The sequence below is a fragment of the Centruroides sculpturatus genome, unplaced genomic scaffold, assembly GCF_000671375.1.
Source record: "Centruroides sculpturatus isolate CEXI.00-Female unplaced genomic scaffold, Cexi_2.0 scaffold1117, whole genome shotgun sequence".
NCBI lineage: Eukaryota > Metazoa > Arthropoda > Arachnida > Scorpiones > Buthidae > Centruroides > Centruroides sculpturatus.
Window position 1 is genome coordinate 128,450 of NW_019385276.1, and position 24,948 is coordinate 153,397.

General features: G+C 30.9%; 2 protein-coding genes across 2 annotated transcripts in view; one reads left to right on the forward strand and one right to left on the reverse strand.

Annotated features, from left to right (window-relative positions):
• LOC111637065 (dynein heavy chain 2, axonemal-like) overlaps positions 1–22,898 on the reverse strand; it is a 76,897-nt gene extending 53,999 nt beyond the window's left edge. Inside the window, exons 1-2 of the mRNA XM_023382475.1 lie at positions 22,742–22,898; positions 9,578–9,704 (exon numbers count right to left, since the gene is read on the reverse strand). The gene's annotated coding sequence lies outside the window, so the exon portion shown is untranslated. The remainder of the gene's footprint in view (positions 1–9,577; positions 9,705–22,741) is intronic.
• LOC111637067 lies at positions 2,165–3,388 on the forward strand. The gene has a single exon (XM_023382476.1). It carries the CDS (start codon positions 2,165–2,167, stop codon positions 3,386–3,388), a length of 1,224 nt encoding a protein of 407 aa, XP_023238244.1.
• Positions 22,899–24,948: the final 2,050 nt, after the last annotated feature.

Below are 24,948 nucleotides of genomic sequence, written 5' to 3' on the forward strand. Positions count from 1 at the left end.
TTTCTTCCTACATACAACTTTGTTAGTACAGAAGAAATAAATGCAAATATGCTACTTACACCGCAGTATTTACTTCTTTTATTCCAAAGTAATTCTAAGAAACTATTAATGCTTGGAATTTTAAAAATAAAGCAATAATAAAAAAATCAATTTATTATAGATAATTTAACAAATATAAATTATTATTTAAAAAAATGGGGGTCACAAAAAAATTATGAAATATTTGGTGGGCCGCGAGTATAAAAGGGTTAATTAAAAACCACTGGTTTAGTTCTTTGTCAACCTCATTTTTATCCAAATGGGCTTGTCACGGTTGGGAATTATCAAGCAGTAGAATTCAAGCCCCTCTGGGCTCAGTGACATCAGAGGGTCTCAAATTTAAAAGAACCCTTGCACAGCACGATAGAACAGAGAGGAAACTTTTTGGCTTGGCAAGTGAGACAAAAGGATATGATAAGGAGTAGGTCTTGAAGAGCAACAAATTCTCCTCTTTGTTTTTGGGTTGTGTATGTCATGAACAGCAGATGGGGAGAGAAACAGTAAATCAAGGTATTATTGTGTTACTTGCGTGTCTTGAACTAAACTTAAAAATGGTTAAATAAACTTTTAGTTTTCATTGTAGAGTGTTTGCTTTATTGGATATGTTTTCCTTTGTACCTGCACAGGGAAAACTCTAAGCTATCAAGAACTTCCCCATAGCATACATAAATAAATCACACAACTGATGCCAATACTAATTATTGATGTCAATGTTGGGACACCATTAAATATCAAATTAGATATAACAAATATTAACATACTTGAGGTTTAAAATACCATAATAGCTTATAATAGCTTTTTAAATAAACAATGAGCAATTATTTATTATGACATTGTCATAATGTTAAACTGCAATTTTTAATCATCTTTTAATTTTAAGAAAATTACTTGATTTCCAGTCCAGACAGGAAGTTTGTATATAGTTAATCAGGGGTCTCTAGCTTTCCATATATGGTCTCAATTTTCATCTATCTAACTCTGTTCTCAAGATTAACATAGGTCTGCAATTTGAAAATTGCAGCCCAATAAGTTAAAGCACTGCTATAGTACTCTCATATCTATTACAGTTCTTCACATTGTCTACTTACTTTCTAGAATGGTTGCATACATCATCACTTCATCAAAAACTATCTATCTCCACAGTTCAACTGTAACATTAACATCTCTCTCTTATTAATGCCTAATATACATTAATTTTTAAATTAATTAATAAATATTTATTAAAGAATATAAATTGTCATAAGACATTTTTTTTTACTTTACTGAACAGTTAAACATGATAAATTTCTATCGATTTGAATTCCATTTCTACAATATGACAAACGAGATTTTAGTTTATAACATATTAAATAGTTGATACTTAAATACATATATAAAAAATTCCTTTAATCTGTTTTATGTATTTATATTAGAATATTGTGTATTGCTGTAATATGATTCTCAGTAATTTTTAAAATTTTTTTCCAAATTTTTAAATTTTCTTATTATAATAATTCTCAAAACATTAAACAACTGAAAATGAAATGACAATTGCATTTATTACGGTGGCGTGCCGTCATTGTAAGTGGTGGATGCGCCACTTCCCTTGTATTTTCTAAAAAATAAAAACATATTAATTTTAATTATATAAAAATAACCACACAATATTTGTTGCGCAATAAGTTTAGATATACAAGGGGCATTCGACCATACATGGTGGCCCCTTGTTTTAAGTACGCTAAGAAAAGCGGGATGTCCGAGTAACATCTATGAAATTGTGAAGGACTATTTTAAGGATAGGAAAGTGGAATATCAAGCAGGTGAATCATGCATTGAATACAATTTAAGTCAAGGGTGTCCACAGGGATCTAATTCCGGACCCCTCTTCTGGAACATTGCATATGACAACTACCTAAAAACTGACAAGGGTAACAATATAGCCGAGTTCGCATATGCGGACGATACAATAGTCCTTTTTGGAGCGAATTCGAAAAGGGACATTGAGAACCAAGGAAACATACTATTGAACCTGATCTCAAGTAGGGGAAGGGAGCTTAAGCTCCAATATAACCCCAGAAAGACAGTAGCGATTGTTTTCTCAAAGGGATCTATCCCGGATCTTTATAAGCGCACGCCTACCCTAAAGATGGAAGGTGAAAGCATCAAGGTGGAAAAGCAGATGAAGTATCTGGGGGTGATACTAGATCACCGTCTGACATGGCTACCACATGTTAAAGCTATGAGGAATGTAACAACAAACTTATTTAATGCATTGGCAAGGGTTGCTAAGGCTCATTGGGGCCTAAGCACAAATGCTTTAGCCACAATATATGAAGGGGCATTTATCCCCAAGATAACGTATGCTGCTGGGGTGTGGTATGCGGCAGCACAGAAGGTTGTAATTAAGAAACAAGTACGGAGTGCGCAAAGGATGGCTCTGTTGAGGTTGACAAGAAGCTTTAGAACGGTGTCAACAGATGCGTTACTAGTAATTGCTGGAACGCCACCCATAGACCTGGTGTTAAAGGAGAAGGCAAATTGTTATAGGTGGAGAAGAGGATTACCTCTGATACTAGATGACCAGATGGAAAGTATGGAATACGAGACAAAACCAAAGGCTACAATGCTACCCAAGTTATATCATAGAATGGCCATAATGACAGCAGCAGAAGGGGAAAGTAGTGAAATAAACATTTATACGGACGGGTCGAAGGTTGAAGACCGAGTAGGAGCTTCCTTCTTGGTCGAAAAAGAGGATAAAATTATACATTACGAGCAGTTCCGGTTGGATAACCGCTGCTCAGTTTACCAGGCGGAATTATTTTCTTCGTTACAAACAGTAAAATGGTGTGCCAGTAGTCAAAACTTAAGCTCTATAATAATAAATACAGATAGCAGGGCGGCCCTGCAAACATTGCAACAATTTACAGATACAAACCAAATGGCTCTAGAGATGAAGACCCTAATAAGGGTAAATCATTTACAGATTAAGTTCAGATGGGTTAAGGCCCATAATGGCATTAGAGGAAATGAAAGAGCAGACGAGTTAGCTAAGGAAGCTACACAGCTAGAAGAGATTACATACAGTAAAATCCCAATATCATATGTAAAAAGGAGATTAAGACAAAGTACAGTAGAAATATGGCAAAAAGAATGGAGTAATGGGAGGAATGGTAGACATACTTTTTGGTTGCTTCCCAGTGTTAAAGAACGGACTAGAGAACTTAGATGGCTAACACCAAACTTCTATTTAACTCAGCTTCTGACGAATCACTGCAATACGAAAGATTATCTCAAAAGAATCAATAAAGTGCAGGATACCTTATGTGTGTGCGGAAACGGGATGCATAGTCTGGAGCATCTTCTGTAAGAGTGCAGTAAGTATGAACAGGAACGTCTGCAATTTCAGCTGCAGGTGAAAGACGTCATTCATACAAGTGAGATAGACCTTTATATGTGTCTCAGACACAGGGACTTAGTGCGGGAATTGCAGAACTTCACACGGAGAATATTGTCGTGAAAGGGATACGAGTTGTATCCTGGTATTGTAACTAAGTGTACTAAGTTTAAGGCAAGAGCCTTTTGTATATATTTGTTATTTTATTTTATTTATTGTTATAATTGTACAAGATATACAAGATAAATTGAATAAAGAAAAGTCCCTTGTTATACAAATAGTGGGACAAGGGTGATGCTGATCCCCATTGGGAAAATGATGATTACCAAAATGAAAAAAAAAAAAAAAAAATTAAATGAAACCACACAATATTTTATTATAACCGCATTATGTATCTTATTACAAATTTCTATACTACACGTGAAAAAAAAATAAAAATTGCTATTGTATATTCGAATATTAGTGGTGGAGTAGCGGAGTGGAAGCACTATATTGTCAGCATCCAAACAGCCAGATTCGCGCATGCACTTTATAGAGCACCAACCTCACCCGGTTTAGCTGGTGGAAGCCTAGGACCTTGGGTGGATACTACACGTATAATGCATCCAATTCTATCCAGGACCGGTTCTGGGCTGTTAACCGCCTGCCTGCTAAATATTTAACCACCCTCATCCAATTACGTGAATCGCAAGTAGATTTATAACTTAACCCAACCGATAAGAATTTACTGGTATGTTTTTATGATAGTTCTGTATAGTTGACAAGAGTTTAAAAAAATCCATTAAAATATTTGATATTTTTATTCCGCTCTCCAATTTTATATTACTCACAGATTTCAATGTTAAATCAGTGATATTACGATTTCGTATATCCCATCTTTAAAGGGATGTAGAAAAAAGTGTGTACAATTCTTGTATAATGTTAAAAAATTAACTGTTACTTTGACAGTATCATTTACAACTAAATTTAATAAATGAGAGAGATGCTTGAGGTACAGAAAAAGCTCTAGAATTTATATTCCTTAAATTTATGATTTATGTATCAGTTGTCATAAAAATTTCTTTCCACTTTTTCCCCGAGACTACAAATATTCGAGTACAAAGTAACCACTTTTGACTTATTTCTACTTAAGTAGTAGTTAAATAATTAAGAGATTAGAGAATTAGGGACATAAACAAAACCCTGATGAAAGAGCTGGAATATTATTTAAAAGCTTAACTGACCCAATCTCTAGCCGAGTACAGTGGGGACTGATTTCTTTATAATATTAGACATAATATAAACAGAAATTTTTCCACTTCAACGAGAGTGACCGATAAGTTGTAAATTTTGGAAATTTCCGTGGATACCTGGTCCTAAAACGAATTGGTTAGAAAACAAATGACTATTAAGTTTAACATATTTAGATTTTTACAGCTATGGTGAGAAACATTTAAAATTTACAACAACCCTGTCGCGTCCTTTGAGGTATACTAGTGATGCGACTAAACAAGCATTTAACATCGACTGGTATGGGCACCATCGGGATTTGGCAGCCCGCATGCATGCACACACCTCACACATAGCAGGACCGTCTCTGATTCCACTGGTAGGGAGCTATTTGACTAAGTGGTTAAGATTTAAAAAGTAAAGATTTTATGTTATTTTTATGTACATTTCTTTTCGAAGCTATATTTAATTATAATTTTCCCCCTTACTCAATTTCTTACCGGACATGACAAATTTTCAAATTATCTACATCGATTTGTGAATAACCAAAATGATCTGTGTGCCATATGCGGACAACCGGACAGCATCGACCATTATCTTTTTACCTGTATTTCTCTCGAAAGAGAACGTTTAGAACTAAAAACCATTGCTCATAGATATAACCTCAACTGGCCATGCAAACATGAAGATCTCATAAAAAATAAAGAAATTTTTTCTTCCTTTCTTCTACTAGTTAAACGCCATGAGACTATAGCAACCTATGCAACTAGGGAATAATTCTTGATTTCAATTACTTTTATCTTACTTGATAAACTTGTTTATTTTCTTGAAAACTTTTTGTAGTCTTGTTCTTTTATTCGGTTTTTGAAAGTCCTATTATTATTGTTGGATTAGCTATATTCGACATAGTTTTGAGGTTAACTCTCTTGCATTTTCTGTCATCAATTGTTAACGACCCTTTTCTTACATTTGCCACTTTGCTGAATTGTCAGAGGACTTGACAGATGAAAATGTTTTACTACCATATAAAGGCTTCGATGGATACGTGATTATTAAAAACATTCAACATACTTTGATCACTATGTCTCATCTATGACCTTTGTGTTCAGTCAACGTGTTTATTATCTTCATAATAATCAAATACATAACTCATCACAGTCAGTTCGCAAGAAGAATTGCAAAGTCTTCTGGCCAAATAAATTGCTTCAGTGCAGAATCATGGATGTCTTTATACACATTGTCTCTGACGTAGATATGTGAATTAACATAAGATATCTTGGATACATTGTCTGTACTGCAGACACGTGACTTTTATAAAAGAAGTGTGGATTATGGATATCTTGAAAACATTGTTTGAGCTGTAGACAGGTGATCTTAATTGAACCTTGTGTTCTTATTCTAAACCGTTTGCTTTCTCTGCACCTCTGCTGCAATATGTGTTTTCTTCATTTGAGAAAGGACATGACATTTGGATACAGCCTATGTGCTGTAACGATAGAGACATGCTAGGCAATTATCTGAGCCCATCTTGTAGTAACAATCAATGCCTACTGCAAGTCTAAGGAAACTTTGCATTGATGTGACTGGATAAGACCATTATCGATGTGATTGGATAAGAATACACTGTTGGATTAGAAAAGCAGTGTTCAACTTTGCGACTTGGCTCCATAAACTTTTGCTGGTTGATAGTCTGAGTGATCTAAACATCTGTGTGATAAGAATACACCATCCAATCAGGAAAATACTGTGCAACATGCAACTTGGTTCCATAAACTAGTGATGGTCGATAATCTGTGTTATCTAAACATCTGTTATGAACTATACATGGCTTCAACATTGATGAGCTTCGACAAAACTTACCACCAAAGTAGAAAAACCGTGCTGTGGACACTTGGCCTCATAAGATTTCATAACATTCTGTTTGTATTACGATTAGAATACAACACGCTCAGTTTATTGTTATATAGCATAAGTTTAGTTTTAAGATAGTCATAAGTTTAGTTTTAAGTTAGTTTTAGTTAATTTTCGTTCACTTCTATTTTATCTTATGTACTTTCTTTTTAATAACCTGCATGACAAGCTGTAAGATTATATCTAAATTGGTACACCAAACACCTGTATAACCATTTCTATTCATTACCACGGTATCGATTTGTAAAATTCATACTGATATTGTACAACTTCTTTACTTTGTCTTCCTACAATTTGTCAAGTGGTTTTATCATTTGTAAATTATATTTTCATATAAAAAATTGTATATATATTTCTCAGCTATGTATAATACAGTACTGGGAATGCACCTGCAAGGTGCCTAATAAAGAATAAGTAAGTAAGTAATTTTTTTTAAAAGTATATTCACAATTGTATAATATTTTGTACTAGGTATGTATATCTACCACACATTTTATTTTACCAAGTAAGTTTTTATGATTTTATTTTTAATTTTAGCCCTTATATCGTGGCTAGCGATTCAGAATGTTATTGCGATATTGAAAATTTATTTTTAAAAAGTTTTGGCTCAAGATCATATAATGAAAAAGAAAACATTATTAAAAGAGAGAGGCCAATGCCTAAGTTATATATAAACACTTCAATAAAAAATTTGTTTGACATTTTCATGATAAAATGGATATGCATAAAAATGCAAAAATTGTTTTGTTGGCTTGCCTACTATTTTCAAATGAAATTAGTGTGTGGAATAAGAATGGCTTCACAATTTAGCTGGCAAAAGACACGAAAAATCGTTGATTCTTTCGTATTTGAAGCAATTTGGAAATCAAAGCAGAATAGAATTTAACATTAGTAAATAATATAAAATAAATATTGAAAATTATAATGAGATAGTTATGGCATAGGTATATTTAAATTAATAAATCTTATATGTTTTTATCAAAGCGAGAATCAGCATTTAGAGGGCATAAAGAATCTATGCCCTCTAAATGCCGATTCTCACTTTGATAATTATATTGAAGTAATTAGAGGTAATTATATTGAACTTGTTTATTTATTAATTACGTCAGATAAATAATCTATTAAAAATACATTTAAAGAATTAACTGATTGTCCCTGGAAATCGGCTTCCTACAGAAACACAGCTTCCCTCTCATCAAATGTCACGGCACACCACTGATTTATTAAACCCTAAAACCTTAGCTATAGTCTACCCTAATATATAAACTGTGAAAATGAAAGTTGTGAAGGAATGCTGACTTTTTTGTGAATAAGATGCTCTTTTACATAGGCCAGGGACTATAGCTAAGGTTTTAGAATAAAACTCCAGAATAAAAATTAGTAGAAAAGAAACAGCATCAAGAATACATTGTTATGTAAATCTCACTGTGTTATGAACTAGAGTTAATTGTGTCATTTTGTTGGTAATTTATGCCAATGTTCATGAATATTTTAACAATATTATTACCAATATATCACAGAAATATAAAATGTGATCAGAATATGCATACTCAATTTTATCTTGTATCAGTTACTTTTCAAAATGAAAATGTGGTAACTTTTTTGGCTATTTTCAAAAAGCAATTGAAAATTTTTGGTAGTTTTGAAGTGTTTTTGGAAACTGCTGATAGAAAATATCTGAAAACTTATTATTCTTCACATATGTAGTTTCTTCTGTGAAGTTATGAATGAAAATACCATTAGCCAACAAGGATGAATACAGCAAACAATTAACCACATATAGCAGATGGAAAAAAAGTATTTACACATAAAAGATACAGATTCTGATGGATTCCAATTCTAAAACAGTATAACAGTTGGTCACCCTAAGTCTGAAATGTCAGCGGGACAATTACACAATATCGTGAAGTATACAAAGGAGTAATACAACAAGAGTTTCTTTATAACTAATCCTTAAAAACTAACTTATGCTAAAGGAAAAAGAGATCAGAGGTTATAAACAAGAAATAGTAAGATGGCCGATAGAAAAGAATAGAATACCCAGAATGTACAAATGTTATTTAGCTTCCATGATAGGCCATGTGGAACTTCCTTAGAATCATTTTGTGCTTCTGTCTTCCTTTTTTCTATATCTGAGATTCATTATGCTGTCACTCTAATAAGTTCATAAACTTTTCTTACTCCAGTTTAGTTTCACTTGTCTCTCGAATACTCGACAACACTAAGCACTATCATCTTCATCATCTTCACTCCATGAAGACCAGCCAAAAAGTGTCCTACATTCCCCACACATGCCCTCAGGTAACATAGCTTTCATTGTTCTTGTGATTCCACAACGTGGCCTTCACCACCCAGGAAAATAGATTAAGATTTGAAGGTTCTAGAAGTAAGAAAGGACAAAGAACAAACAATAAAACTATGAACTAAACTAAAATTATACAGCCACACTTCCTATCTTTCACATTATGATACTTAGGTTTTTCATGTATTAGCTGTCCTTGTGCATAGGCCAAACATAATGAATTTTAGAAATATAATTTTAATATAATCTTGTGAACACATTTCCTAAATTTGAATTTTCCTAAAAGCCAAGATTTTAGGGTAATTTCACCCATATGAATGAGAAGGATGAATTCCAATATCTATAACTTATATGTACTGTAAACCTTATTTTCAAATTCAAATCTTCAAAATTATCTGAATACATTAATGAATAGCAGTTGTTCTTTACTGCTGATTCTGATTTAAAAATTTTAAAACTTAAGGAGGCTCAAATTAGATCAAGAAAGATTATGAGATAATTTCTTATATTTTATTTCATATGATCAAGTTTGACTTAAGTTTCATATTAAATTGTGCATCTGTGCATTAAAATGAAACACTCATACAAGAATACCAATAAATTTCATACTCATACAAAAACCATAAAGATACTGTAATGTTAATTATAACAAAATGCACTGCAAGTAATTAAAAATAAACATTCAAAAAATATAAATAAAATAATAATTAAATAAATTATAAATGATAAATAATTCTTACAATTCCACCAGTTATAAAAAGATTGTACTCTTCTTTATTTATATATCCAAGATCTTCCATTAGCTTTACACATATTTGAAATGAAAACATTAATTTGTGTTTCTCAGACAGAATTAAGTTTGCATATCTAAAATAGAAAAATGAAAAATTTAATTAAAAAGAAAGTTGATTAAATTGTTAATGTGTAAAAAAATAATTATTCTATAAACTAACAACACACAAGACCAGTAAGAAATACTTTAGAACAGGGGTGGCCAATCTTTTCAGAAAACGAGCTAAATTTCAGAAATAATATTTCTTGCTGGGCCACACACCTAATTTTTTTTTTTTTTAATTAAAGTAAACAAGCAAGCATGCTACAGGTTCAACCACATCGTCGCTTCCCAGTAGGTGAGATCGTGGTCAAACACTTGCCTTGTTTAATGTAAAAAACACAAAAAATAGGTATATTTATTTTTTGAAGAAAATAAAACATAACCAAGAATCAAACATATTTATTAGACAATTTAAAAATATTTAAAAGTGAGACATCTGACTTTGTTTTACAGAACTTAATGCATCAAAATTGATCTCCACTGATGTTATCGCTACACGCAAACAGTTTTCCAAATGAACATCAGTAATTCGATCTCACTTGTGATTTGATGTACAGTACTTCATGCGACTAAAAAGCTGTTCACACACATAAGTGTTTCCACATAGCGAAACCATCGACAGAGCATGTTTGTAAAATGCAAGATATTTATCCTTCTCCAAATACGTTTCATAGAACTCTACCAAACCAACTTGATGAAATTTCTCCAACATTTCAGGGTTTACTTACTTACAGAATCAATATGGTAGAAGGCTACTTGGTTAAAGTAGTTTGAACTGTAATTATAAATATGTTAAATATGTATTTTAACGTCGATTGCAAAATCTCTGCAGATGCATTGGCGATAATAAAACAAAACTACAGAATAGCACAGAACTTTGTCAAGCTGAACTGAAAGTAGTTATGAATATGAGCCCAATAGCATTGTGAACTTCCCGAAAATGCCAAAGACCACAGAACATATATAGCTAAATTCTCATATTAAATTTTATCAACACCTAGCGTCAGACAAAAAACTAAGTTACCTTGAGTGTCAAATAGCAGGATATTCGAAATAACTAAAAATCTATGAATTTTTTTAAAATGAGAAATATTTCAAATTTCTCTTAGCTATAATTTAAAAATACATGATACGAATAACTCATGACGTAATGTTCTTTTGGTGATATGTACAATAAAGTTAACATTCACGTTCATTTGATCTAGCTCCGCGGGCTGCAACATGACTCCAGGTGGGCCTCGTGTTGGCCACCCCTGCTTTAGAACATTTCAAATGTGTTTTTATTTCCATATTTCTTTTTTGTTTAAATATGGCTGGAATGGGGGACGTATCTCAATTGCCGGTGCTGCTGGTGACTTTTGTCAAACACTTCACTTGTGACTATAATTCTAAAACTACCAATTTGATTAACACGTTTTTTATTTTTGTTTGTTAAAGATTAACGGCTGGATAATTAACCTTAACAAGAAAACTTCAATATTAAAAAAAAAAATGCAACATTCTCCAATTAAACAGGGAAGACCACCACTCAACAAAACCAAATCAGTGAGTAAGCGCAACAACTTCACAGCAACAAGTTCCAAGCTAATTACGGATTATAATTTACAAATGGATAAAAATCTATATGCTATTTCTGAGAATAATGAGAGTATTAATGAAGATTTAATTCAACAACACACTCAAGATCATTCAGGTGAGCCATTCTTATCATCTACCTCAGTACAGGACTCTGATAATCTGTTAGACACTTCTTCGATAGTTTTATGGAACAAAATTTCCAATCTTATAAAAATATCTAATGATAAACTATTTAACCAAATTACTATTGAATTTAATCCACAAAAACCTACGTGAAACCAAAGAAAGACAAACGAAGATGGAAGAACAGATTACTAAATTATATCAACAGATAGACACCTTGCAGATTGAAAAAGACTTCATACAATTTAAAATGGACAATATAACTAATGAGCATAACCGTAATAATATCATATAATACAATTATCCCATTTCAAGAGGTATTACTAAGGAAGAAATTTATAAATTCATTGTATTATTATTAAATATTCAAAATATGGTTCAAGAAGATATTTTAGAGATAATTCAGTTAACAAAATTACCTAAATTGACTTTAAAAATAATTTTTAGTAATAATCAACTTCGAAATTCTGTCTCCTTTACTTATGTACAAAAAAAAACAACAAAACCAACTTGAAAATTGGGGAGATATCCAGATATCACCAAATCTTACAAAAGTTCAAGAATCAGACGTAAAAACCTACTTTCAACGCTTTATGAAATTCAAAAAATAAATCCACAAGCTAAACTACATAACAATATTATAACAACAGGAAAAGAAAAAATTACTTATAATATCAATGAGAAAAGTCTGGTTTATGTAGATTCTTTTTTACCATTTTCTAATTCTGATAGCTGATATATTATAAAACAAAGTCAAACACAAATTCACTCTATTTTTGAAAATAACTATCCAATCTCTGTCATAAACTGGAACTGTCTGGGACTCAAATATAAAACTTCATTTGTTAATTTTATGCTGGCCAAATATAAACCGGTCATTTTTGCCATGACAGAAACTTGGATTACAACTGACAAATTTTAATATCTAACTTCTCCAATAAATTTATGGTAGTAACCACTTTAGCAAGTAAATCAGCAGGTCCAGGTTGCCCAAGAGGAGGTCTTTGCATGAGGATAGAAAAAGACTAATGTAAAATAATCCAAATAAAAAAATCTATTAATTATATCCTACTTCTTATTTCTATAAACAAAACTAAATTATTAAATAAGAATAATAATTTATTGATAATAATGATAACTTATGTGCTGCCTGGTGACCTAACTACAATTAATGAAATCTTTAAAAAGATCGATACATGATATCATATAACCCTGTATATTATTGGGTACTAGGAGACTTCAACTCCAGAATTGGTGAAATGATGGGCACCAAATATAATAGCTCTAATCATTTAATTCATAATTATCGAAAATCCACGGACAAACGGGCTAACAATATGAGGAAAAGATTAATAGAATTAATAACTGAATACATAACTGAACATAGAATTAATAACTGAATCATTCAATATAAATACTTTTTATATTTATATTGAATGAATGCATTAAACCTAATTTTCCAGCAGAATATACCTGCTTAACCCATACTGGTAAATCCAAAATTGACTACACAATATGTTCTGATCTACTTCTGGACTGCTGTAAGAAATTCATGATAACTTCATTTGACATATCGGATCACTTTCTACAATAACAAAATTTTTATTAACTCCTCAAAGAAGAAAAGTAATCCATTTAAAAATAGCCCAAAAATAAAATATAAAATGTCAAAATATCTAACAGAGATTAATAATCGTATGCTTACCATCCTGAAATAATGGATACTAATAGTGTAAAAATATACCAGCTAATAATGACGATTTTAAACAACTACATATGTCTCAATAAAAATAAAATAAACCTTCAAAATAAAGCTAAAAAAAATATGGTTTGACTCTAATTGTTACAGAATGAGAATGAAAAAACAAGAGGAATTAAACAAATTTAGGCAAACCATAATGATCTTAATTTTGAAAACTATAAAAAAGCCAAACAATCTTACAACAATATATTGAAAACTAAAAAGACAAACTATTTTTGAAAAATTGAATCAAACTTAATTAAAAATAATAATGATGGCAAATTATTTTGGAATGTTGTGAGGAGATTTCGACCGAAACTAAACTCAACAGAAGTTCTGTCAAAATAGACTACGATACTTGGAAGCACTTTTTTCAGAGATTCCCACAAATTCATGTAGAGTCACCTTTAATTATAAGTACTAAAGTCTACAACAACACATTAGGATCTGAATTTAATATTATAGAATTGAACGAAGCTTTTAAAAAAACAAAATGCAAAACAACACCGGTTAACAATAACGTTCCAACAGAATTTTTTAAATCGCTAGTGCACAATTCCAGACTAAAATAACTAAACTTATTTAACAGTATGTACAAATCTAACAACTACCCTGAATCCTGGAATTCAGCCACTCTCACGATGATTTATAAAAAAGGTGATCAATCCTCTCCTAAAAACTACAGACTGATAGCATTGTTATCCACTATAAGGAAATGTTTTACTTCAATCCTGGCAATCAAATTTCAATTATGGACGAAAACTATAGAACTAGAAGCCAAATTTCAATACACATTTATCAAATAAAGGTACCGAATCAGCTATCTTCACTCTATTAATGATAGTCCAACTTCATCTTTTAAAAAAACATAGAAAAGTTTATGCCTCCTTTGTTGACATTCAGAAAGCATTCAATTCAATATATGATACACAACTTGAAAATCTGTGGAGCAGGTGACCGTTTTACTTCTGCAATTTGAAAACTATATTCAAATTATAATATCAGGATAAAACAAGGCAACAGTATCTCTCAATCATTATCTCTAACCCATGGTATTCTTCAGGGAAATCCTCTTTCCCTGTATTTATTCAAATTTTACCTCATAGGCATAGATCATCTTTTCTCCAAGTCGACTGACGGAATAATAGTTGATAATAAGGTATATCATTAGATTCTTTTTGCTGACTATCTTGTTCTCCTGGCCCCCCACAAAAATTTCATTATAACAAAAACTCAATCAACTCAATAAATTTTTTCATTCGTTACATCTTACAATAAACCCAACAAAAACAAAAGTTTTAATATTCTGAAATAATTGCAACTTACCTGAAAAAAATACTAAAATATACCACGAAAATTCGTTACTACAAACTGTAAATGAAATAGATTACTTGGGAATCAAGTTTGACTAGAATTTAACTTTCAAAGCACATTTTAACAAAATGAAAGCCAAAGCAAAGCAGGCCATTGATACTATTATGCCTATCATATGTTACGCAAGCCTGATTTGGAGTTTAGACTACATTTATAAATTAGAGTACTTTCATATTTACTATATATGCAAACTATTTCAATTAGAAATAACTATTCCAGGTTATGCTTTACGATATGAAGTGAATCATATTTGGCTATTCCCTTTCTTATTGAAACCCCTAATTAAATTTTATTATAAACTTAAATTTAAAAGCAATAATATAAAAACTTATTTACATCATGAAAATATTAAACAGAGTAAAAATCATAAATTTAATCAATTATGGCAATACAAATTAACTAAAATTCTAAATACATTTGGAGCATCAGAACTTTTATTTCAAGACAATATTCAAGACTGGAAATTTGGATATACACATTTAATAAATTCTGCAATCTCTCAAGCAATAAATAAAGATCAAAATTTACTAAAACAAAGTACTTATCATCCATGGTATACTGATCTGCTACAATTTCCGTCCGTTTAAACCTATATATTAAAACCAATAGATTTAAATGTAAAATGTCTAATAATGCAACTATGATTAAATAAATACACTCTTTTTATCAATAATATTTACATCGATTTTACAAGTTCTCATTGCTATTTCTGTCATTCCACAGACTTCTCACCATACCATTTAATTTATAACTGTCAAAAATTTACTAGTCTATGAGACCACTATAAAATACTTCAAATATGTAATTACAACTCTTCAAAAGAATTTCAAAAGAAGTTTAAATAATCTTAGCAAGAAAAACCTGCACAAAATCTATAACTATTTTGTTCAAATTTCAGAAAAATTTATTGTAATTAATCAAACTATATAATCTCTTTGTTGGACAATGTCGGATACTTTATATATGATGTTCTTGTAATAACCGAAGTAACACTATTCATGTATATATGTTTTTTTGATAACTATAGAGGTTAAGTTTTACATTCATATCTATGTATAATATATTAAAATTGTATAATTACAATTATTCTTACCCAGTTGTATATCCCCGTAACAGAGAAACTATTCTCTATCTGTAAACATTAATCTGTATATTGCAATATTCAAGTAAATAAATATTGATGATGAATATGGCTGGAATGTGAGAGCAAAAACACATTCATAGTGCATATGTTTTAAGGTTACAATAAAGATCAAGATTTTCTTATTTCTGTAATGTGTTCTTGGTTTATGGAATAATTATCCTTCTACTTGTTAAAAATGGAAAAATTTTTATATTATAATAAACAAATTAGATCTAAAAAATTTCCCATTAAAATTTTTTCAATAATTATTTATATTAATTAAAACTATAATATTAACATTTTAAATATATTAAAATTAATATAAAACTTAGATATACTTTTTAGGGCAATGAGGAACAAAAGCAATAAGAGAAAATAATAGTTTCAAGAAATCATTAAAATTATAGATAAAATAATTTAATATTATTCTTTAATATTAAATTGATGTTATGTTAAATTGATGTTTAATGTTAAATTGATATATAATGTTGTATCATATATAAAATATATGATACAACATTATATAAAATTAATATACATCTCTTAAAACTGGCTGCATAAACATACAAGCATATAAAAAAAAACCAGATAATCCAGGAAAAAAAATTTTAATAACTAAACTAACATTTTTGACCATTGTAATCTGTCATCATCAAGTTTTAAATATATTTAACAGGCAAACAAATTTTTTTAAATGATAGAACATTAATCTCATTGGTTGGGTCACTTTAAAAAATTTACCCCAACCAATAAAATTAATGTACCATCATTTCAAACATTTTATGTTTTCCTGTTAAATGTATTTAAAACCTGATGACGACAGATAACAATGGTCAAAAATGTTAGTTTAGTTATTAAAATATTTTTTTTCTGCTGGAATTTTTAGTTTTTTTGAGTTGTATGTATATTTACACATTAATTCTTGTTAAAGAAATATTTGATTGACGTTGTCCTGTGCACAATTTATGTCTCAATTTGAAGTACAATTTTCCCCCTCTTCAATCTGAAGAGGGGGAAAAATTTCAAAATAAGGGGTTGCATAAAATATTATGGGGAAAAATGTTCAAAATAAGGGGTTCCATTATATATTATGTCAAGAGATTATGAAAGCTTATGCCTTAAAAAAGATGATGATTAAATATGAGGTTAAATTGAAAATAAATTATGCTACTGTAAACCACAAAATACAAAAAGAAGTTGAATGTTATAAAAAATATTCAATGTGATATAAAATAGGAACTTCTGATCAAATTGGACTGAAGAGGGAAAAAATGCCCAAAATTCATATCCTAATATCTTTTATGAGGTGTTTTCTGAAAAAGCTATTATATAAGTTTTATTGAATATACAAGGTGTTTGGAAGTTCCGGTTACAAACTTCTAGGACTTGTAGAGGGGAGTGAGTATGTCACAATTTTATTTTAATAGATTATTTAATAAGATGTTTTATTTTTATGATTTAAAATACAAGTTTCAGGACATACTGTGAAGGTTACAGATGTACGAGACAAATCGTTCCAAGAATATCAATTAAACAATAATTTATTATAACAGGGATTTACAGGTCTTTTAGAGATGCCCGTCAGAGACAAAACACGAATATACAATAGGTCTCCACTCTCGTCCAAAATCTTACAACTTTTAAGAATCACAATATATGGTCTACTCACTAACTTATAATTAACTTATATCTAACTTAATCTAATATTAAACTAATAAGAGGAAAGGGAAGGAAAGACAGAAAAGGTCTACCGGTAGTTAGCTCAGGAGGTCCTGATGGTGGTTTCCGAATATTGCGGGGGTTTTCTCGGCCGACTTTGGTATATTCAACATTCCTGGTATAAATCTTGGCACTTATTTTTCTTAGACTATTATCTTTCACCAATTAAGTCGCTAGTCCTCTTCTCTTCTCTCTGGACTGCGCTAAACCTCGCACATGGGGCTGGTTCTTTGTCTTGGGTCTGACTTAGTGTCTCGACGAGATTTTCTTAACCCTCTCTCCTCGTCGTCCAGGCAAAAAGTGTCCTTCTCACCCCACGGGCAGGGCCGCACCCTGTTCACCTCGGTAAGCCACCAATCAGGACCCACGAAGTTCCCGCTCCTGATCGGGTGACCGGAAATGGTCATTAGCAGAAGAAGAAAGAAGGAAAAGAACAAAGAATCTTAAATCTAAATATTCTAACTAGGTATATACAAAATGGCAGACAGCCACAATACTACACTTCAAATGTTCAAATAGCTCTGATGAATATTTTTGAAAATTGTTATTTATTTGAATCAGTTGCAATTGGATAATGAGGAAAATTGTCTCAAAAGCATTTAATCTCGATTAAAATATTCTGAATCCTTAATATTTTAGTGTTTCTATATTTCTTTGTTCTGACAGAGTTGTACAGATCTGAACAGATTTATCTTTCTTGCAATAAAATTATTGCTACAAAGTTAAACCTGTAGCTTTAATAATTATAAAATTTTGAATATGAAATCTGTCCAAAAAGTTTACAAACTTTTTAAACTATGCACTAATCAATAACTGAATCTGAATGCAGCTTGCACAGCTCTTTAGTGGCAAGTTTTACATAGTATATGCCAAAAGTAGTTTGTTCTATCTTCATTTGTTGTTGTGTTAAGTTCATTTGCACAAACATGTGTTGATTGCATTTTGCAATTTTCTTTCAATGAATGCAAGTGAGAGAAGAGTCTCTGGGACAAACTAGATCTGATGAAAATTTCATGAAAAGCATCATCACTGGGAATGAGACATGGGTCTATGAGTATGACATGGAAACAAAACATCAGTCATCAGAGTGAGAGGGAAAGTCTTCTCCATGGCCTGAAAAGGCTTGACAAGTTCAGTGGAATACAAAAGTCTTGATCACTGCTTTTTTTTTTTATTCAGAAAATGTTATTCACCATGAATGCTATCTGAGGGTGATGTAATGTCTTCATGAAATAGAGAGGAAGGAAAGATTGACTGCTTAGAGAGAACAGCATTGTGACAATGCACCTGCCCACACATTACTGCTGATAACAGAATTTTTGGCCAAGAACTGTATGCCACTTTTTCCCAACCTCCATATTCATAGGACTAAGCTCAAGCAAACTTATTTTTGTTTCCCAAATTAAAATCTGCTCTCAAAAGTTGCCATTTTGAATCCATTGACACTTTAAGGAAAATCACTAGCGAAGCTGCACATCATCCAAAAGAAGCATTTCAGAAAAATTTCGTGGCAAAAATACTGAATTTGATGAATAGACTGAGAAGGGGATTACTTCAAAAATGACAAAATTGACTAGCTGTTAGGTAGATGCAAACTTCTATTTTGAAAGTTTGTGAACTTTCTGAACAGACCTTGTATTTAACATTTTTATAGATTATATGCACTTAAAAACATTAGTGAAATTTTTATTTTAACAAAATAATATGAAAAAATATTCAATAATTTAAAAATTATACACACTTATAAACTGCAAAAGTATGATATTCATTTAGTTTTTGAATTCTTCCTTTTAATTGAGTATCTTTTGGAGCTCTATCAATTGATAAGATAAATAAGTCAATATAAGCATCCAAATTAAACTGATACATTGGTTCAATGAGATTCATTTCATTTAAAACAGAAAATAAAAGTACACTTTGATGAGAAAATGGACGATATGCCTAGAAAAAAAAAAGTAATTTTTTAGAAAAATATGAGAAATGCATGCTATTAATTAATAAATATGTACTATATATAAATAAACAATTAAATTATAGTCTGCAGTTTTATTCCTACATATACTATTCTATAATTGAGAAAAACATAAACTTATCATTAATTGTACAAGTGTCAATGATATTACAAAATCAAAAATTATAGTGTGTTCTCCTTTCAAAAACATTGACAAAATTGCATGATGAAGAGAAATTTACAAGTGTGGGGACCAGGGGCCGTCAAAAGTTAGTTTACATTAGATTAGGGTAGGGTCCTGCCACCAGGTGTGTTTTGTTGGACACACTGCCGATTCAGTCAAAACCCAATAGTTAAGGTGCGAGGGTAAGAGTCACTCTGAAGTCCGGGAATGAGCCTCTCAGGAGGATGAATGCAAAGTCGAATACAAATAACAAGAGTTTATTATCAAAAATTAAGTTCTGGATAACATTCTTAAAATCCAATTCAAGAAATCTGCCTATTTCTATCTATAAAATGAGGGGACTGCCTAACAGGGGGTATCCGAACTACAACATACCAGGAAAAAGTGAGCCGTCTTCTCTTGTAAGTCCAGTCAGTCTCCTGATCTAGTTCTTTCTTCCCTTTTGCTTGGTCCTTCACTGATGTCTGCCGGTAAATGGCGTTCGCTTCTAGACGAAATTTCCTTGCGAGTATGGCGGGATGGGTCCACTCAAGTCTACTGTTGATGTCCGCTGTTGATTCCTTCCTTGTATGGGATGGTTCGTTGAGAGTCTGGAGAGGCCGGTTTTTTCTACCGTTGTCTGCCGAGGAGCTCTGTCTGTGTCTGGATTTGTGCCTCTTTTATACGCTTTTCAGCGCAGGAGAGTTATGATATGGCTTACTATCATATTGGTTTGACTTTTGAGCCGAGTCATTACAGAAGCAAAACTGTTTTCACTGACAAATCTCATCATTATTCATTGCTTGTTTTGGTTACTGTTGTGCCTTGAAACGATGTTCGATCTCTGCTATGATCGGGGGGGCATGAAGTAGTGTTTTCCTACTTTCTTTAAGTTTTATTCTCTTACAAATTTATTTAATTATTTAATTGTCCTCTCATCCTTTTCCTCACATGTTGTAGATTTATTGCCGTTAATTAATATTCTAAATTGTTTCTCTGAATCATTAGGGAAGTCCCTAGAATTGGAAAAATAGGCAAATTTCTCTTATACTTTGCTCCATGTATAAACAATCTTGGTATCTTCAAGATGTGGGTTCAAAAGAAAAAGGATATAAAATAAATACAATGTTTAAATACAATAAAATCTCTAACTAATTAATTAAAGTGACAACAAAGTGGCTAAACTAAGATTATACAGATAACATAAATACGTAAATAACAAATTCACAAATACATACACACATATATATATAGTAACAACAAATTTTGGTGGGGGGAATGGCGGTCTTCACACATGCACAAATGCAAAAAATTTAGTAAAAATTTTGGAAAAAAAAAAAAAAAAAAAAATTTCTCAAGTTAGAGTTTTTGTAAACAAAAATTAGAATATATAAATAATTTCATAAAATTACAATTTATTGTTATTAATCAAATAACTGCCATTATTATTTTGAGAAATTATTAAATAAATTCATTTTTATCAAAATACTAAAATTATTATTACTTTTTAAATAACTTCAAGTTAAATACTTTTAGGAATGCATATTAGCTTAAAACACAAAATACAAAACAGAAAAAATATATAATAAATAAAGGTATAAATTTATCATGAGTATGCAAATAAAAGAAGACAAACAAGATCCAGTGAGATAAAGAAAGGTGATTTATTTCAAATCAAACAAAGGAAGAAAGTGTGATGATACGAAGCAATAAACAGGTATTTCCGCAAACAGAATTACAAGGAATGAGACAACACAGTAATAGATATAACAGATCAATTTTATTTTCACTTTTGTATAGGTTCAATAAGAACCCTGATTCCAACTCACAGGCTTTCAATTCATGTATGTAACAATTGAACAGTTCTCTCTAATAATCAAATCAAACAAATGCTCAACAATATCACCGCGGAAACTTACGACTAAAACTTAACCTAATTATACACTGAAAGGAGATAAGGAAATCAGACCGATTGTCAAGGAAAGAGAAGGGGGAAGAAGGAAAGACCTGGGAATCCTTTTTTTTTTTTTAATTATATACCTTGGATGGATCGCTGGTGAACAATAGGCAATAGGTTTCAAAACTTATTTTATCACCTCTTTCTTGTACTGGTCCATCTTAGCATGGGCAATTTTCATACAGTTATCTATGCTGGCCTCCTTAATGCTGGAAGAGCTTAGTCTTTGGCACCATAGTTTCAATCTAGTTTCTCTCGTTATTCTCACAAACTGGAGCAACTACTAAGGTTAAACCCTGCAGATGTCGGATACAGTTCTCCAGTATTCTTACGAAAAATGTCCGTAGTCACCTCTGATTTCTCTGGCTGCAATCCCAAGCACAACTCAATTGCACCTCTTGTCACCATGAGGTCCCCACCAAAATCTGAGCTTTCTCACTCTTTTGATTCCCCAGTGAGTTGTTAACCCTTTTGTTTCCCAACGTCCGTTCCGAGAACTGGTGAATCCACCCAAGTGAGAAAGGATAAAAGATAGAAAGTTCTAAGATAGTCAAGACAAAGAACAAAAAAAATACTAAGCCTAAAATATAAAATATATACAAAAATATTGATGACGACCACAAAAGACAACGTATCAAATCCTTTTAGTCCAACACTATATAATGTAATTAGGAAAAAAGGTGGCACAGTTTCATTACAGGACAAGGAAGATTAAAAAATTACAAAGAATTTATCATTCATAAAAAAATAAGTAAATATGCTGTAATCCTGTCAAAAAGTTAAAACTGATGAGTAAAAGAGATTCCTTGTAAATGTAGAAACTTCTTTTTGTATTAAAAAGAATGAAGATATAAGTTTTGAGCAATTTTGAGAGTACAGGTATCCTCTGCTTTATGAAAGTTTTCTTTACACCGCTTTGCTTTTACAAAAGATCTATATTAGTGTCTATCTCACTAACTGAAAGAAATCCAAAGAGGAAAAAATATCTTTTATGAGGGAAACAGATAAAAAGCAAAAATAGCATTTAGCATTTGTTTTTCAACAAACTCTTTTAGAAATATTGTGTACTCTGCAGTAAACAGTGGGAGATCTCAAAATTCCTTCCCAATGAACTACACTCAGCATCAAGCTGCCATAGTTTAAACATTAAACAATATTGAACAGTTTATTAGTTCTAATAAGAATTTAATATATTTAATGATACAATAAATTTTTTTGTTTTAAATGATAATTTTGATCTTACAGGATTACTAGATGCTAATGAATCTAGATTTCTATATAAAAACAAATATGAATTTTTTTACAAAGTAACTATGTATTATTATTATTATTATTATTACCTCTCTAGCTGTATCTATTTGTACTTCTGCTTTTTTATTGACTGTCAACTGATCACTTAAATCAAGTGATATCTGTTTTGCATTTTCTAATGTTTCTATTAATTTTTGATCATATAATAATTCTCCTTCTGCATTTCTTAATAATCTACATATAAAATTTTAAATAAATATAAATTAATAATCTTAAAATATTTAAATTTATTAAAAAATATGTATTTTAGAAATAATACTTTAAAAAATTTACATATTAATATTCTTATTCATTATATCATTTTAATATAAATTACTTAAAAAAATCATTTACTTTTTATTAATAATGCAGGATATTTAGCATTAATACAGGAAGAAAGATTATTTATTACGTGATAGCTATCATTTATCATTCATAATTATAAATAACTAATGAATAATAAATATTCATATATCACCAAAAGATTTCTTTTATTTTTATATATTATATAAAAATATAATGGCATTTCTCAATTAAATTTAAAATAACACACTGTAGAACTTTACTAATCTGAACTAATTGAATCATAAACCTAATCAATTAACAAGTGTTTTCAGATTATTCAAAATTCTCTTTTCTAATCTACTTTTTGTGTTAATATCGGATTTTTCAATATACTGTAGTTAAATGAGTCCATTGTATTGCATTGTGATGACTGACATCAATCAGGTTTTTGAGAGTTGACAAATGTAATTCATGTACAGTACATGATGAAGACTACTATTTTATTTATCAGGTGCTACATCAAAAGTGAGTACCAAGGCATATGTTCCCAAGATGCACCTCTGTTGATCATCCCCCTGGTAGACTCACTGATATTATAAAACAATTATTATATCTTCTGTTTTCTGAATACAATTTAGGCAGGTGAACTCTGTCATCATCATCTGTCCTCTTGTCTTTTATTCAGAGATCTCCTCCTCCCATTCTAATGCCCATCTTTGGTAAAGTTGATGGTTGCTCCAATCTGTGAGTTTTTTTCATTTCCCACAATGAGTAGTTTTTCAGAAGCTGTGTCACTCATAGAGGAAGTGTTATCTCATGGGAGAATCTTATGAAGTTCTTTGACTGCATTTGTGAAATGGAATACTTTACCCCTTTTTTTGACAAAAAAAAAAATATAATTAAAATTATCAAATTTACATTAACCTAGGTTATCATATAATAATCAGAAATACTCAATCAAACAGTTTTGAGAAAAATATAATCAATTTTAAGTTGTAATGGATTTATATGCTCTAACACAAAGATTCTCATAAGAATGGATTAATAGTAACAATTTAGTCTTTGAGTTCTATGTATCCTATGGTTGTCCTGTGTTAAAATTTTGAGTTTTTTTTAATTTTAATTTTATTTTTGCATTAAAGTGTTACATCTATTTCACTACTGAATTATTTATTTTTGCAAAACAGCAAAATATTTCATTAACACAGTCAATCTTTTCAAATCCCAAAAATCAAACTGATCTTCAGCATATATAGAAAACTGATCAGTCTTGTTTCCTACATGAACTAACTGGAAGAACTCTTACTGATGTAATAGAAAACTTGTTCAAACAATGAATTATGCAATTAATCACAATCCCCATCCATAAACCACCAAATATGTAGTCCTTAGAAGTCCATTTTTTCAGTTAATAATTTGGCTGCAATTTGAAAAAATTGTAGACCTATAAATTCCCACTGTTGTCCATCTGTCTTTCCTTAAACTCAAGAACAGTGTTAAACAGATGAAAGACAAGTTCAGATATGGAAATTGGGGCTGCTTGTCCCTAAGATTAACTATGTATGAACTTCTGATGCAAACAGGAAGTCATGTTGTGGCGAAACGCCATATTATTGTATACACGCTAGCCGTAACTCTAGTGTTTAAGATTTTCTTTGTGTTCTTTGTCTTCTCTCTTCTGGATTTTTCCATCCTTCACTTCCTGTTCGTTGGAGGGGGCAACACCGTTACGAGAACGAGGCCAGGAAGGGAGTGTAGGCCCCGAGGTGAACGGGGGGACTCATTCTCGAAGTAGACGAGGAAGCGAGCAGACGGACATCTCGGACAAGATTTATTAAGAGAGAAGAGAAGGACAGCGACGAAGTGATCCATCGAGGGAAGAATAGAGAAGATTCCTACCAAGAATTGTTTGAATCGTTGAACTGAATTACAGTTTCCCTCTCCAACAGGAAGATATCACATCCAATTATTT